Below are 16,362 nucleotides of genomic sequence, written 5' to 3'. Positions count from 1 at the left end.
TGTTAATTCGAGTTTGAAATCCTGTTATCCCAGCGTAAAATCGTAACAATCTTTATTTACAATTAAGCATACACGAAGACAATTTTTAAATATTTCTCGTAACTACTTCTGATATTAAAAAAAAATAATGTAATATTCATATTATTAACATCATTCAAAATTCAGTAACCAGTTTTCCTTTAAGAAAATCACAAATATTTCAATTACAACAAGAAAAATTCTTTATCATGTTGAAAAATGTCTGATGAAATATTTTCTTATTTTTTTTTTGTCTTCTTTAACAGGAATTCCAACAAAAATTCTTTCATTTATTCGATTTGGATGGAAACGGCTATTTGGTACAAGATCGTTGGATTGAACATTTAAAAGGACGTTTAACGTAAGTTTTTCATTTTAATTTATAAACTGTGTTTTAATACTTGTTTCATTCTTAATCTTTTGTGTGGGGATTTTTTGTATAATAAATGTCTAACAAAAGCTTAAATATAATGGCCAATAACATGAGTTAACATTAATGTTTTCATACATTTAAGGTTTTTTATTGAGGTGGTATTGTTAATGTCTTAGAAGATTTGTAACGAAAAAATTCCAGTTTCCACATGATGACATTTCTATATTTTATCTGCAGCTAAAGCCCTAAAATGTTTCAAGAGCAATTGATTCAATTACAAGGTAGGAAATATATGGTAGTCAAGAGAAAGAAGGTCTCCGAAACTTTAGTAGGGCATTTCAAATTCCTCATTGCTTCTTAAAATCGTTCATTAAGAATCAAAGACAACGACAAAAAACATGACTTTCAGCACAATTTACAATCTTCGCTGTAAATTATCCTTTTTAATGTTGAAACATTTGAACAAACACACCACAAACAACAAACCAAATACAATGTTGTTGCTGCAACATTTGTCTTCATTTTTATGCTGCAGCTGGAACCTGGAGGAGTGTTGGCGTTGTCAATTGACTTATTTAATTCATGTCGGTGCTATGTTGTTAGTCATTTCTTGTTGCCGTTGTTGTTATTCTTGCTCTTTAGTCGTTAAACACTGCTGCACTGTTTGTTACGTTGGCCAACTTCATGTAAACGATATCTGTTGTCCATGATGCAACCAAGGACACAATATCTGTTGTAAACTCAAGTTTTATTTAAGTTTATAAATTGTATTTAAGTTTAAAATCTTTGTGTATACAATAACAGGAACAAAAATAATTAATAAAACTATAGGAGTTTATTTTTTTTGTTTCTGCAATTGAGGACAAGAAAGTTTCCCAGTAGTTTTTGTAAAGATTGAAAATATTAACTCCTTAATAAAAAATATACAAAAACACATATTTGAATCCAGATAACTACACAACAAACCCAGTATATTTACTGATTTGATGTGTTACTCAGTTGATGATGGGGCAACGACAAGGTCGGACAGGGCAAGGTTAGGTAAAGGTTTCATATGATGATCTGGCCAAATTTCAGCCGCTCATAATAGATAGGACCCTTTTGGTTCCACCAAATGCAAAGCAATACCTTAGCGCCATGGATATATGACTTTGGTGTCGATTCGGCTGGTTGGGCAGTCTTCACGTAAGATTTCTTAAGCTTCGGGTTATCGTAATGGATCTATTTTTCAGCAAGTAATGATTCGGTATGCAAAAATGATTTTTTTATAGCGTTCAAACATCATTTCGGACTTCCAAAAATGTCTATCGGCTTCACTTCGTAGGTTACCCAATTATCCTGCCTGCTGCTCGCAAGCGTTTTGAAATTTCTGCATGAGTATCTCCAAATGATTTTGCATGCTCTTGTTGAGTTTGACAACAATCTTGCAATAGATGGCGTATCTTTTGAACGCGGTTTAAGTTTTAAAGAACTTATGTGCCATTTTAAAGGGTACATATCTGTCATTTATTCTCACTTAGTTATTGAACACAAGTTGTTTGGATGAAGAGGAGGACCTTCTATGTGAATGCCCAGCCTTACAAGAGCATAGACTACCACATCTTGGTAGAGCTTTTTTCCTTGATCTGGACTGTCTCAGAGATGTGTCACTAGTAAATATGATCAAATTTATTAGAAGTACCGGCTGACTCCCACGGGGACCACAGGAATCACATAGTCAACGAAATTAGAGAGGGAAACTATTCTCACTTTATGTATGAATTTTTAGCTTAAGGGAATAGTATTTCTAAGGGTACCACAATGGGCCACAAGGCCTCCGAGTGAACTCGCTAACTTGCGAGCAACCCACGTAACCTAACCTATTGAACAGTATAGTGTAAACACCAAAGTTTTCTTTGCTTCAAAAATGTCTAATTTTGTTTCAACAAAGCGTCATATGCTGGAAGTTTTTCTTTACTTCTTTAATTTGAACAAAAAAGTGCCGCTGAAGCATATTCAGAAGTGTTGATTTGGACACGTCAGACAAAGATCGTTCAGGCCAGCCAAACAAGTTTGAAGACCAAGAATTGTAGGCGGCATTATTCCATGAAGATTGTAGTAAAACTCAGCAAGAGCTTGCAAAATCATTGGAAGCTAATCAAGCAGCACGATTTATCCAAATGCAGGAAAATTGGGTACCATACGAATTGAAGCAGAGAGACCTTGAAAGATGATTTTGCATGTTCGAAATTATTCGTGATCGCTATAAAAGAAAATCATTTTTGCACCCAATCATTACTTCGATGAAAAATTAATCCATTACGATAACCCGAAGTGTAAGAGATCGTACTAACCAGCTGAATCGACACCAAAGCCAAATATCCATGACGCTAAAGTAATGCTCTGTATTTGGTGAGAGCAAAGGGTCCTATCTATTATGAACTGCTGAAATCCGACCAGACTATCACAGGGAACCTGTACCGAACACAAGTAATTCATTTGAAGCGAGCATTGGCCGAAAAAAGTCCAAAATATACCAGACATGAAACTGTAATATTCTAACAGGGCAACGCTCTGCCACATTTTGCAATACCTGTTAAAAAATATTGAGAATAAAGTGATTGGGAAGCTTTGCCTCATCCGCTTTATAGTTCAGACCGTGCCCCGTCCAACTACTATTTGTTTCGATCGAAGCAGAACGTTCTCTCTGGGATACGCATCACTTTGGAACAGAATATCCGATATTGGCTTGATTCGTTCTTGGTCTCAAAAGATGAGCAGTTTTTTGGCTCAGAATCCTTATGTTGCCAGAAAGATGGAAAAAGGTCATAGCTAACAATGGCCAATACTTTGAATAAATTTATAATGAACGAATGTTTCAAAAAAAAGCTAAAAATTTGAAAAAATCTCGCCTTTTTAAAGTCATACACCCAATAAAACTTTAAAAAAAATGTAGAGACGGGGTAAGACTTACCAGAATCTCCGTAGTTAAGGATCACAGTCTGCACATAAAGTACAACGGAACTCTATCTGCAGGAGAAAACGAAGGTTCTTCAAATCCATGAACATAATGTTATGTCGTGTTGACAGAGCAGTTCCTCCTGATATGTAATCGGAGGAATCAAACAAACTACAACACCATACAGTTGGAATCTCCCCTAAGACATTCCAAGGAAGAAGCTTAATTTTTACGAAGAGAACATATAGAGGTATGTGGAGAATACATTGGATCGGTACTGCACGACATTCATAGTGACGATCTCAATTCCGAGATCACAGGACACCCATGAATGTCGAATTTGGAAATTGCAGACGCACAGAGAAACAAGAGTAGAGAAGCTTCTTCCTGACATCTCATCGAAGGAGTCATCTAAACTACAACACCATATATTTGGAGCCTCCCCTAAGACATGCCAGGACGGAGCTTCATTTGTACGAAGAAAACATACAGAGGTATGTGCACAATACATTGGATGTGAGCTCGTATACTCAAAAACGAGGTTGCGGGATACCGCATGAATGTCATATTTGGAAATTGCAGCAGCAGATATAAGATTAGTTCTGGCTCAAATATTGGTCCGGCATATACCGTACCCTTATAACTTATCATAGCCAACACTAATTTCGACTAACCAGCTAAAAGTAGAACAATTCCTTAGCCGAAACCGATGGGTTATCCAATAATAGCGGGTTGATGTTGAAAGATGAAAAACCAAGCTGTGTGTGAGGTATTAAAGTTTTTTTATTTGCCATTGTGCCACTATATATTGAATATGACATCGTTCAAATATCCGTAGAAGCTTCGTTCGGTGGTAAGGATCCTAGAATTTATAATAAATCAAATCTTTCGTTCAATTAGGGCCAACAAATATTGCTTATCATTGATCTGTAGAGCTCGTTGAGGAAGGCGATGGCTTCATTAACGTCATTGTCGAAGAAGTACAGAGCAATGATGCCGATGTCTTAAAATCCCTATCCAAATAGAATCCCCACCAAACGTTGGAGAGTCGTCTTTGTAAGTCAACGGCGTCTGCCGTATAATTGTCGCAACGCGTGAGACGTTTGCACTAAATTATTATAGAGTTTTATCACATAGAAATGTTACTCAATCGTATAATTAGCCATGCTGATTTGGCATCAGTGATTGAATAATAAACGTCAGATTTGACAGACTCCGCCATAGACTGTTAATATCGATGCATCTTTATTTGATGCTAATTGGCTTGTATTTGACGTTCTACACTGTTAAAGAGTATAGAGAGGTGTCAACTTTGATGTTTTAAAACTGCGTTTATCATTTGTTAGGACAGTTCTCAAAGAAAGGGGAAAATATAATAATTTCTAGTACCTAAGTTATAGTAATGATGAAAGCTCAACATCAAAGTTATATCAATGAGTTTCTACTGACTGAGATTTTTTGATCCATCCAATTCAAAGTTTTGCATCTTTTGCTCTCTGATCTCAGAGATATTTCGGTTTTTGAATATAACTTGAACTATATTCTCATTTTCAAAATTTGACATCGTGGAGCGGTTTCTTTCGTTGGATTGTGATTAGGGTTTTTATACCGGGAATTCCCGGTACAAATTTCCCGGGAATTTTGCCAATTTTTCATTACCCGATTCCCGGGATTTTTAGTCGGGAATCCCGGGAATTAAAAACTGAAGAAACTCCAAAAATGTGAAAAGTTTTTTTACAGTTTTTATTTGGGGTTTTGCGAATGATACAATAATTTTGATTCTTCCGTATCAAAATAAGCAATGAAAAGCGATTAAAATCAAAAAAATTGATAAATTTGGTTTTTCTTTTAGATATTCTTAACAAAAACAATACTTATAACTAACAAATGTATCGAAAAATGCACGTCATTTTAACTCGTAATCAGTTTTCTTTTTAACCCCGTTAAAATATTTAAATTCGAACAGAAACTGACTGAGTTACAGATCGATAAGTTCACGGACATAACTGAAAACGGTTTTTTCAGAATAACTTCTGAATTTGAGGGTGTTTTGGAAATTTTTTGACACAATTTCTAATATACTCAGCAAGCCCTATAACCTACGCAAGGTCGTTTTCCAAGTTTTTTTTCCATCGTAGCACCGTGTTATTAATTCCATTTTTGAGATCAAAATAAATTGTGTCTCTTAACGATTCAGTTAAATGTATTGAATTCATTCCTTAGGCAATTTATTCATTTCAAAATTCATTATTTATAGAATTAATTTCTTATTAAATCATTATAAATATCTTCAAATCCATTACAAAATGTATTGAATGATTAAATTTTTCTTATAAACTTTTTTCAATTCATTCATTTGTAAATGATTAAAAGCAAAACAAACCTGAATGAAGAAAAAATCTAAACTCAATTTGTAGTAAATTTGAATTAACAAAAATTGAATCATTCAAAGTTTGAATAAATTCTGTTGTTAAAAATTAATTATATTTAAACAAAAACTTTTGAATGAAGCTTAATAATTAGATGTTGGGAATGGACTTATGGAATGAAAGGCTGACAGTTTTTAATTACGGATTAAAATTTGAATGAATTAAGCTCAAATTTAATTAATTAATACGAAGCTGCCATATATAACGATTATAACACTATGTTTTTATATGAAATTTGGCTATAATATTACTAATTTACAGTATCATTATATATTTCGGGAATAGCCGGGTACCCGGGAATGTAAAAAAAAATTACCGATTCCGGGGAATCAAAAAAGGTCTGGAAATTAAAAACCCTAAATGTGATAAATTTTAAATAAGTATTCAAAACACACGATACAGTGTGGAAGTGAGCTTGACTCACACACTAGGTGATCTGAGATCACTCAGTGGGAGATTTCTTTAAAATTTATACGATTGATAGAGGATCGTATCAATTTTGAAGCTAGCCCTTATTGAATATAAGCTCTCTTTCTCTTTTCTTCTTACACAAACAGGTTACAAACCAATTAAATAAATTATTCAGAAAATTTGATGTTCATACAAACCCAGCGTGAAAAATAGAGCTTCATTTTGTAAGCCTTTATAGTGCCATCACTATTAATCCTATTTATTCTAACTAATCCTCAATACTTTTGTATACAACTATGTACTCAATAAGCTTAAGATGAATTAAAATAAAAGAAGAGAGTTCAGTTGCGTACTAAACTTTAACAAGTGTGTTTCATTTTCGCTGGTCACAACGCAGCTATGACATGGCGACCGTGACATGTATTTGTGCTCTAAATGCAGTATAAATTGAAAATTATTGTAAAAAGATTTTGTGAATCTGAAAAAATTAAAGAATAAAACATAGAAATTAAAAAAAAAAAAATATAAATATGAATAAGATTTGAATGATTGGAAATTATAAAAATCTAGACTATTGTACTACTTATAAATAAAAAATATAAAAATATAATTATAATTTAAAAAAAAGCCAAGTGGAAAAATTAATAATAAATTTTGGCTCTCGTGTTGGAAAAATAATAATGTGCAACAACATACATATTTATGTATTAATATAAAAAAGTTATGAGCATTTTATTTTAGTGGTTAAACTGTACTTATAAAAAGAATACTTAAATTATAAAGTCTTGACCTACGACAAAGAATAGAACATAAAAAAAAAAAAAAAAATTAAATAAAAAAAGTGACGACAAATACATAAAGTAAAATAATACAAAAGAACATACTAAAAAAAAAGAGAGAGAGAAAAAATTGCGGAAAATACCGTTACGTTTGGAAATACAACACAAATTTGGAAAGAACAAAAAGCAAAGTCAATAAGTGTAATAAGTGCATTTGGAAAATAATTTTTCTCTTTATGAAACTTCAAAAGAGTACATGCACAAAAGAAAAAAGATATACAGAAAAGACAAAATAAGACAATTACAAAAAAAAAAAAGCAATAACAACAAAAAAAAAAAAAAAAAACAATAGAGAACAAAGGCAAATTGAATCATCCAAAATTATAAAAACTATCTCAACCTAAAATAATGCAATAGAATAACAACAAATAAGCAGTGTCAGCAGAGTGTGCAGATCAGTTAACATTTGACAACCATGCAGCCCAACATAACGATTGATGTTATTAACATTAGTATATAATATTTTAACATTATGTAATTGCTGAAATTTTTATTACATACTATAGTAAACATAAATTTAGAAATACCTATGTTAAAAAAAAAAAATGTAAATATTTGTAAATAAACCATATAATAAATAATCAATAGATTTGTAAAAATATTTAAGTATTTATAAATTAATAAAAAAAAAAAAATATGAACATATATGTATATATCAATACAAAAATATTTTTTTTTTTAATGCAAAATATATACATAAGCATATATAAATTTACGTCTTCATATGTTGGAAATATAAATAAATGTAAAGGATAAAAAAGCAAACTGAATTAATTAATGTCATTATTAAAAAATATTAAAATTAAAATACAATATATAGGATAGAAATAAAACTATTATCAAAACTACATTGATTTTTTTTTAAGAATTTATTTATAGAAAATAGGATGATACATTAAAAGAAAAGAGGAAAATTAAAATAATCTAATAAATTAAAAGGAAAATCAGCTAAAAAGAAATACAAAAAAGTATATGTTAATATACATTGTATATATTACAAAAAAAAAAAAAACACTAAAATAATACATTAAGATTGATGACAAACAAAATGAACTGAGAAAAATTTTATAACGAATAAAACTTAAAAATTAATTGCTTGAGCTTTGAAGTATTACATATAATTTACCAAACAAAAAGAAAATTTTAATTTTATAGAATCTAAAAAAAAAAAGGAATTATCAAAATAGAAAATCATAAAATTACTAATACAATTCATTAAATTTAACATATGTCACAATTTGATATTGACACATTTGATCAATTAATTAAAAATTTTAACAATGTAAAGAAAAGAATTCTTCAAAATCGACCAGTGTCTACTAAAGAGACTAAAATTAATGAATATATTGATTTACTAATTGAAAACTATAATTTAATATTAAAATATACCAAAACAAATTCTGAAAACTTAACTATTGATACGGAATATTACGTTTTTAGTAAGATAAAACATTGTCGAGAGCTTTTAGTAAGGTGCTTTGGCAAACTAAATTGTAACGTAAAAGTTCCTGAAAAAATAAAACTATTTGAATTAGTAAATAAAAACGTTATGACTGATGACGAAAGTGATTCAGAGAACTCTAAAGAAACAACTGAATTAAATACTGTTAAGCCCCAGGACAATAACACAAATAGTTCAAGTACTGAATTCAAAATGGCAACAATTGATCAAAGAAAATCGTATGTTAGTATGTGTGCATCTATCCTTAGGGACAATTATGATGGGAATCCATTGGCATTGGATTCTTTCTTAGACAAAATTAATTTAATCGAAACTCTTACAGAACCAAACTTAATGGCAACTTTTTTATGCTTCATTAAGTCGAAACTTGAAGGTAAAGCTAGGGAAGCACTACCGGAAACCATTAATACAGTAAATGATATCAAACTTGCCCTGAAAAGTAGAATTAAACCAGATAACTCAAAAGTTATTGCGGGGAAGATAACAGCACTAAGTGTCAAGGATAATAATTACGCGGAGTTTTCTAAACAGGCAGAGGAACTCGCGGATGCACTAGAACGTTCTTTAGTAGTTGAAGGAATTACAAAACAAAAGGCACATGAAATGGCTATCGAACAAACGATAAGCATGTGTCGATTGAATGCAAGGTCAGACTTAGTAAAAGCAATTTTGGCATCGTCTGTTTTTTCAGACCCTAAAGAAGTCGTTGCAAAATTAGTGGTTGAGCAGGCAACGGAAAATAAGGAACACCAAGTTCTAGCTTTTCAATCCAATAACCGGAATTTTGGAAATTATTCCAATCAATCTAATAATTTTTTCCGAACTCGTAATAATAATTACCGTGCAAATCGTGGACAAGGGTATCGTGGTAATTTTCATGGCAACAATTTCCGATCGACAAATAGTGGCAACAATTTCCGATCGACAAATAGTGGCAACAATAGAAATCTTAATAGTTTTGAAAATAATTATCGTGGCCGTAGTCGAGGTAATAATTCCGAAGGGATTTACAACCCCAGTGTGTCTGTTAGGCCTTTAAACGCAGAGGACCCTCAACAGACACTATTGTTGGGGGAAGAAACTTCAGATTAGATAAATCTAACAATTTTATTTCAGTATATTCTTTGAATCCTAACTATGCTGATTTTATTCAATTAAATTTATTTAACAGTAAAAGACCATATTCCTTTCTTGTGGATTCACAAGCCGACATTTCATTAATTAAAGTTTCATGTTTAAGCCCTAATATTATAATAAATGGAAATGACAAAATAAATATAACTGGTATAACTACATTTGCTATTTCATCCCTAGGTACAATTTACGCAGAACTTTCTGGTTCAAATTTTTCTATAGGTCAAATTTTTCATGTAGTTAACGATGATTTTAATATTCCATCCAACGGTATACTAGGGAAAGATTTTCTTAAAAATAATAAGTGTAAGATCGACTATAAAAATATGACAATAACAGTTTCCATACAGGACAATAGTCTTAGAATACCAATACTACAGGGAACAAATGGCTATTCATGTATTATACCACCCAGATGTGAAGTTTACCGGATTTTCAATTTAAATAACGTTAGCGAACCACTTTTTATTGATTCACAAGAGGTTTCTGATGGAGTATTTACAGCCAAATGTATTATTGATTCAGAAAACCCGGTAATTCGTGTAATTAATACTACAAATGAGATAAAATACATAAAAAATTTCGAACTTAGAACAGAGAATTTAGGAAATTTTTTTATTTACGCGATAAATGAGACTACAACAAATTGTGAACGTATTTCAAAGCTTAAAACTATACTTCAGGAAAAAATGCCACATGACGTTAAGAATGATTTATTACCACTTTGTGAGGAATTTTCAGATATTTTTGCATTAAAAGATGACAAAATGACGATTACAAATTTTTATGAACAAAAGCTACGATTGACTGATAATGATCCTGTCTATATTAAAAACTACCGACTCGCTCATACACAGAAAGATGAGATTAAAAGGCAAGTCACAAATTTATTATACAACGATTTGATTGAACCAAGCAGCTCTAACTATAATAGTCCAATAATATTAGTACCTAAAAAGAGCCTGGATGATAAAAAATCATATAGAATGTGCGTAGACTATCGAGGTGTCAACAAGAAGTTAATCGCGGACAAATTTCCTCTACCTAGGATTGACGACATTTTAGACAACCTTGGACGTGCGAAATATTTTTCAATAATAGATTTATATTCCGGCTTTCACCAGATTCCACTGCATCCCGATTCGCGTGATATCACTTCTTTCAGTACTGATAGAGGAGCTTTTCGATGGAAAGTTCTACCATTCGGACTTAACATCGCGCCAAACTCTTTTTCGAGAATGATGTCTATTGCATTTTCGGGACTTGCACCAAACAAAGCATTCCTTTATATTGATGATGTTATAATTATCGGATGTAGTAAAAAACATCATATTCAAAATTTGAAAGACGTCTTTGAAATCTTACGGAAGCATAATCTGAAGATAAATCCTTATAAATGTAATTTCTTTCGACCTGAGGTCATATTTCTGGGCCATAAATGTACCGCAAATGGTATTTTACCGGACGATTCTAAAAGCAATGTTATACAAAATTATCCAGTTCCTACTGATAAGGACGCAGTTAAGAGGTTCGTGGCTTTTGCCAATTATTATAGAAAATTTATTCCCAACTTCGCTATGCTAGCAGCGCCTTTGAATGCTGTTACAAGAAAGAACATACAATTTAAATGGAACGAAGAGTGTCAAAATTCTTTTAATAAACTAAAATCCGGTCTATTGTCCCCAAGAATTTTGCAGTATCCCGACTTCTCGAAACCCTTTGTTATAACTGTCGACGCATCGAAAACTGGCTGTGGTGCAATATTAAGCCAGAATGTCAAGGGTAACGATTTGCCAATTTGCTTTGCATCGAAATCTTTCAATCAATCAGAACAAAACAAACCAATCATTGAACTTGAGCTTTTAGCCATTTACTTTGCCATAACCCATTTTCGACCATATATTTATGGCACACATTTTACAGTTCGATCGGATCACCGACCTTTAGTGTATCTATTTAATATGAAAGATCCTTCCTCCAAACTGACGAGGATAAGATTAGATCTTTCTGAATATAATTTTGTTGTAGAGTTTATAAAAGGTAAGGAAAATGTGGGGGCGGATGCTTTATCCAGAATTTCAATTAATGACTTAAAATCAGATTCTACAAATGTATTTTCAATGACAACTCGCGCAATGTCTAGGAGGGAAGATAAAGGTGAAATTGACATGGGACAATCAGGAAATTGCGTTAAATTGAAAATATATGACAAATTTTCACACAATTTTAACAAGAAACTTGCAAAAATTAAATCTGAATTATTTTTTATAGATGGAAAACTTATAAAAATACGTATTAATATATTTAAAAAATTTAGAAAAGTGCTATATCTAGATTTTGAGATTGTTAACGAAACAATTTGTTTAGATAAAATGCTTTCGAGGCTGCAAATGGAGGCCAACAATCACAAAATTCTTGTAGCGGAATGGTCCAAGAATGACTCATTTTTTTCAATTTGTACAATACAAAACCTTAAAGATAAGGGAAATAATATTTTAAAAACTTTTGAAATTGTTCTGACAGAACCAATTGAAATAATAACTGAGGAAGATGATAAACTAAAATTGATGCAAATACATCACAATGATCCCATAATAGGTGGACATTGCGGTCAGAAAAAACTATATGCTAAACTTCGTACCAAATATTATTGGAAGAAGATGACCAAGGATATTTCAAAATTTGTAAAGGATTGTCGAGAATGCACATTAAATAAAATTAGACCAGGTAATGTAGAAGAACTAGTTTTGACGCCTACTCCAACCAACTCCTTTGATGTGATAATCTTGGATACAATAGGCCCACTTCCTCAGTCCACGTATGGAAATAAATACGCCTTAACATTAATGTGCGATCTATCAAAATATTTGGTTACCATCTCAGTACCAGATAAATCAGCTCAAACTATTGCTCGTGCTATATTTGAAAACTTTGTTTTAATATATGGGAAGATGAATATTATAAAAACAGACCAGGGGACCGAATTCAAAAACGAAATATTAACCGAATTATGTAAATTTCTCAAAATAGACTTACACTTTTCAAGTGCCTATCATCATCAAAGTGTAGGCACAGTGGAACGAAACCACCGTGTGTTCAACGAGTATATTAGAGCATATATAAGCGAAAATTTGACTGATTGGGATACATATCTTAAATATTTCACATATCACTACAACACTACACCCTGCACAGTATTTGACTTTAAATTTACCCCATTTGAGTTAGTTTTTGGTAAGAAAGCCACAATGCCTAATGAAACAAAAACCAATTTGGACCCACTCTATAATTTAGACAATTACAGTAAAGAAGTGAAATATAGATTACAAAAGACAAACATACTTGCAAAAAATTTGATTGACAAACATAAGGAAAGGAACAAAAAATTATATGATCGATTTGCCAAACCACTGATAATTCAAGTTAATGACAATGTTTTACTAAAGAGGGAGCCATATGATAAACATAAAAACGTATACGATGGCCCATACATTGTTAAAAACATAAATGGTGTTAATGTCACAATTTATGATAATGTAAAAAAAAAAACAAAAATTGTTCATAAGAATAGACTAAGAAAAAATTAAAATAACTTCAAAAAATTTTGTAATTAAAAAAAAAAAAAATAAATAAATAAATATATATATATATATAATATTTTTAATATATAAAAAGGGAAGGTATATCAAGATACTAAACTACATGAAACTAATATATTTCTATATTCTTATAAAAATTAAAACTTAAAAATTAATTGCTATATATAAAAAGGGAGGTATAGTGCCATCACTATTAATCCTATTTATTCTAACTAATCCTCAATACTTTTGTATACAACTATGTACTCAATAAGCTTAAGATGAATTAAAATAAAAGAAGAGAGTTCAGTTGCGTACTAAACTTTAACAAGTGTGTTTCATTTTCGCTGGTCACAACGCAGCTATGACACCTTCTAAAAGACATATTTACTCATTCTAAAAGACTAGATACTCATTGCACTTTGCCTTTTCTCAGACGATGTTCTAGAAGAACTTTGCTTCGTAGCTTTCTAGTCATCTAACAAGTAGCGTATATGCATGACCTTGCTTGACACGTCGTGTAAAATTAACATGATTTTACAAAGTGGCTGGATGTCCATGTCTTTGCAAAATAAGACCTATAGGAGGGCCTCTTTACTATATAAAAAATGTACATTATGTTCTAAACATTTAACGGAAAAAATTTAATAATTTAACAACACAATTTATTATAATTTCTCTAGTGTTTACTTTTAACTTAAATGAAAAGAATAACCCCCAAAAATACTCATAAATTTATTAATTTTCTTTTAACTTTAAACTAATTCCAGCGATGACAGACAAATGGACTATGCCGAACAGTTGGAATCGGTGGCGTATGTGATTTGTGGTGAAAATAGTAAAATTACATTTAAAAACTTTTCGGAAATATGGCAAGCACGGGGGGTAAGTAAGATCATTAAATAAAATCAAACAAAACAATAGTTTTAAAATAATATTGAATTCCTTAAATAATTGTGGCATAAATCTTATTTAAATCTTATTTATGGTAGATTTTAGATAAATTATATCGTCTCATAGATGTTGATGGCACAAATTCTATTTCCACAAATCAAATAATGGAATTTATATCACATTTAACAAATTTAAGGTAAGTTGTCTTCTTCATTTTTTTATGCTTTGGCTTATTCAACGTATTTGGAGCACTTAAAATTGTAGTTTAAAAAAAAAAAGTATGAAAAACTTTGGCTAAATAAAATTTATGACCATGTTAACAATTTACAATTTGTAAAACAAATTGATTTTTTTCTTATAATTGTAAAAAAAATCCATAAGGAAAATGAAAAAAAACTAAAGCGTTAGAACGCCAAACAAGTTGAAGAATCCCAAGAAAATATTTTGAGAGATTTACACTCAAAAAACGAGTGTCTTTTATACGAAATGGCAGTTGCAAAAAGAGAAAATTACAAAGAGAACTTAGCTAACCCTAGGTCTCCACGTAGCAATTTTTATTGCTAAGCACAAGCAAACACGTCGACAGAACAACAGAAAAGCGATTGCTGATTCATTAATCACACCGAATCATAGAAAGAAGAATTTTTACATTAATGACAACTGACAGCTTATTGTTTATCAATAATTGCTCAAGCAATCAGTAGAGCCATGATTGTGCAATGGATTGCTTGCTACATATGGCAACTGCGATCTACACATCGCAAATTTTATGGATTTGCGAATTGTCAAATTTGACAATTGCGGCAATAAATATTGCTACATGGAGACCTAGGATACCCAATTTAACGAAATAAAAATTTGAGTGTAATTTTTGAAAAACAATGATGCAACACTTGCATACAACCTGCAGCAGCAGCAGTATCCTTTTAAAAATGTTCGATATAAAACCTCTTTAGAGGCTGACAACTAACATGGGGAAAAGCAGCTATTAATCAAATAAGAAAACATACTAGTAAGACCGTTCGTTCGTCCGTCCCTCCGTCCGTCCAGACGTCTGTCTGTTAACTACGCTATTGATACTGACTTATGATGTTGGTTATTCTCCTTCTTCTTGTTGTTGCAGTTGTAGTAATCTTTTAATTAATCTTTAATTTATTACTAAACCTTAACTACAACTTGTTGTAATAGTTTTCATCTTTGTTGTTATAGGTTTCACTTTATTATTTCTTTTTTTTTGTTTCCAAAATACTGAATCATGTTTTTAATGATCGTTGGCATAAATTATTTTATTCTTTTTTTATATTGTTTATTACTTATTGAGCTAAATATGTTCTTTTCGATATAGAGCACGCACTGGCTTTGATAAAAGTTCTTTGGCACGTTTGGAGCAGCTATTTCGCAATACGGTGGGCAATGAACAGGAGATTCGTCGTGAAGAGTTTAAAAAAATTGTTATCTCAAAAAATGTAAGTGTTTTGTTATAATTTTACAATTGAATATCTTTATGCTGTAGCCACAACTAAATAATTCAGTTGCCACAACAAATCGGCGTTTACACACGACTTATGTAGATCTTTTTTTTACTGTCTTTTAAATATTTTTGAGAACTTCTCTTTATTTTTAGCCATTCTTCACCGAACGTGTTTTTCAAATCTTCGACAAGGATAATTCGGGTTCAATATCACTTCAGGAATTTATTGATGCCATTCATCAATTCTCAGGACAATCGGCTGATGATAAAATACGATTTCTTTTCAAAGTTTACGATATTGATGGTAAGTTAACTTAACTTATGACTCATAAAGACTCATTAAACTCTAACTAATAAGGATTTTAGATATTTCAGTTTTTTCGTATGAAAAATCCATTTTTGATCAGAAATATAAGTGATCACAGATCGAGGTCCTTTTCTCAATTAAACGCTTATTTACGAAGTTATTAAGGATTTTTGATTTTTGAGTTTTTTCATATGCAAAATCGATTTTTGGTTAGAAATATGAGTGATCACAGATCGAGCTCCTTTTCTGGATGAAACGCTTATTTACAAAGTTATTAAGGATTTTAGATTTTTTGGTTTTTTACATGAAAAATCGATTTTTGGTTAGAAATACGAGTGATCACAGATCGAGCTCCTTTTCTCGATTAAACGCTTATTTACAAAATTATTAAGGATTTTAAATTTTTGAGTTTTTTTATATAAAAATCAATTTTTGGTCAGAAATACGAGTGATCACAGATCGATCTCCTTTTTTCGATTAAACGCTTATTTACAAAATTATTAAGGAT

At 31.1% G+C, this 16,362-nt stretch overlaps 1 protein-coding gene across 1 annotated transcript in view; it reads left to right on the top strand.

The window, feature by feature from the left end:
- Window positions 1-16,362, top strand: part of Nox (NADPH oxidase) — a 42,076-nt gene that overhangs the window by 15,013 nt on the left and 10,701 nt on the right. The window contains exons 2-6 of the mRNA XM_065511399.1: window positions 285-379; window positions 13,953-14,067; window positions 14,175-14,272; window positions 15,422-15,542; window positions 15,701-15,851. Of these exons, the coding sequence (XP_065367471.1) occupies window positions 285-379; window positions 13,953-14,067; window positions 14,175-14,272; window positions 15,422-15,542; window positions 15,701-15,851 (580 nt within the window). The remainder of the gene's footprint in view (window positions 1-284; window positions 380-13,952; window positions 14,068-14,174; window positions 14,273-15,421; window positions 15,543-15,700; window positions 15,852-16,362) is intronic.

The sequence above is a fragment of the Calliphora vicina genome, chromosome 5, assembly GCF_958450345.1.
Source record: "Calliphora vicina chromosome 5, idCalVici1.1, whole genome shotgun sequence".
Classification (NCBI taxonomy): domain Eukaryota; kingdom Metazoa; phylum Arthropoda; class Insecta; order Diptera; family Calliphoridae; genus Calliphora; species Calliphora vicina.
Note: the sequence above shows the minus strand (reverse complement) of the source record. Positions and strands in the feature narration are given on the sequence as shown.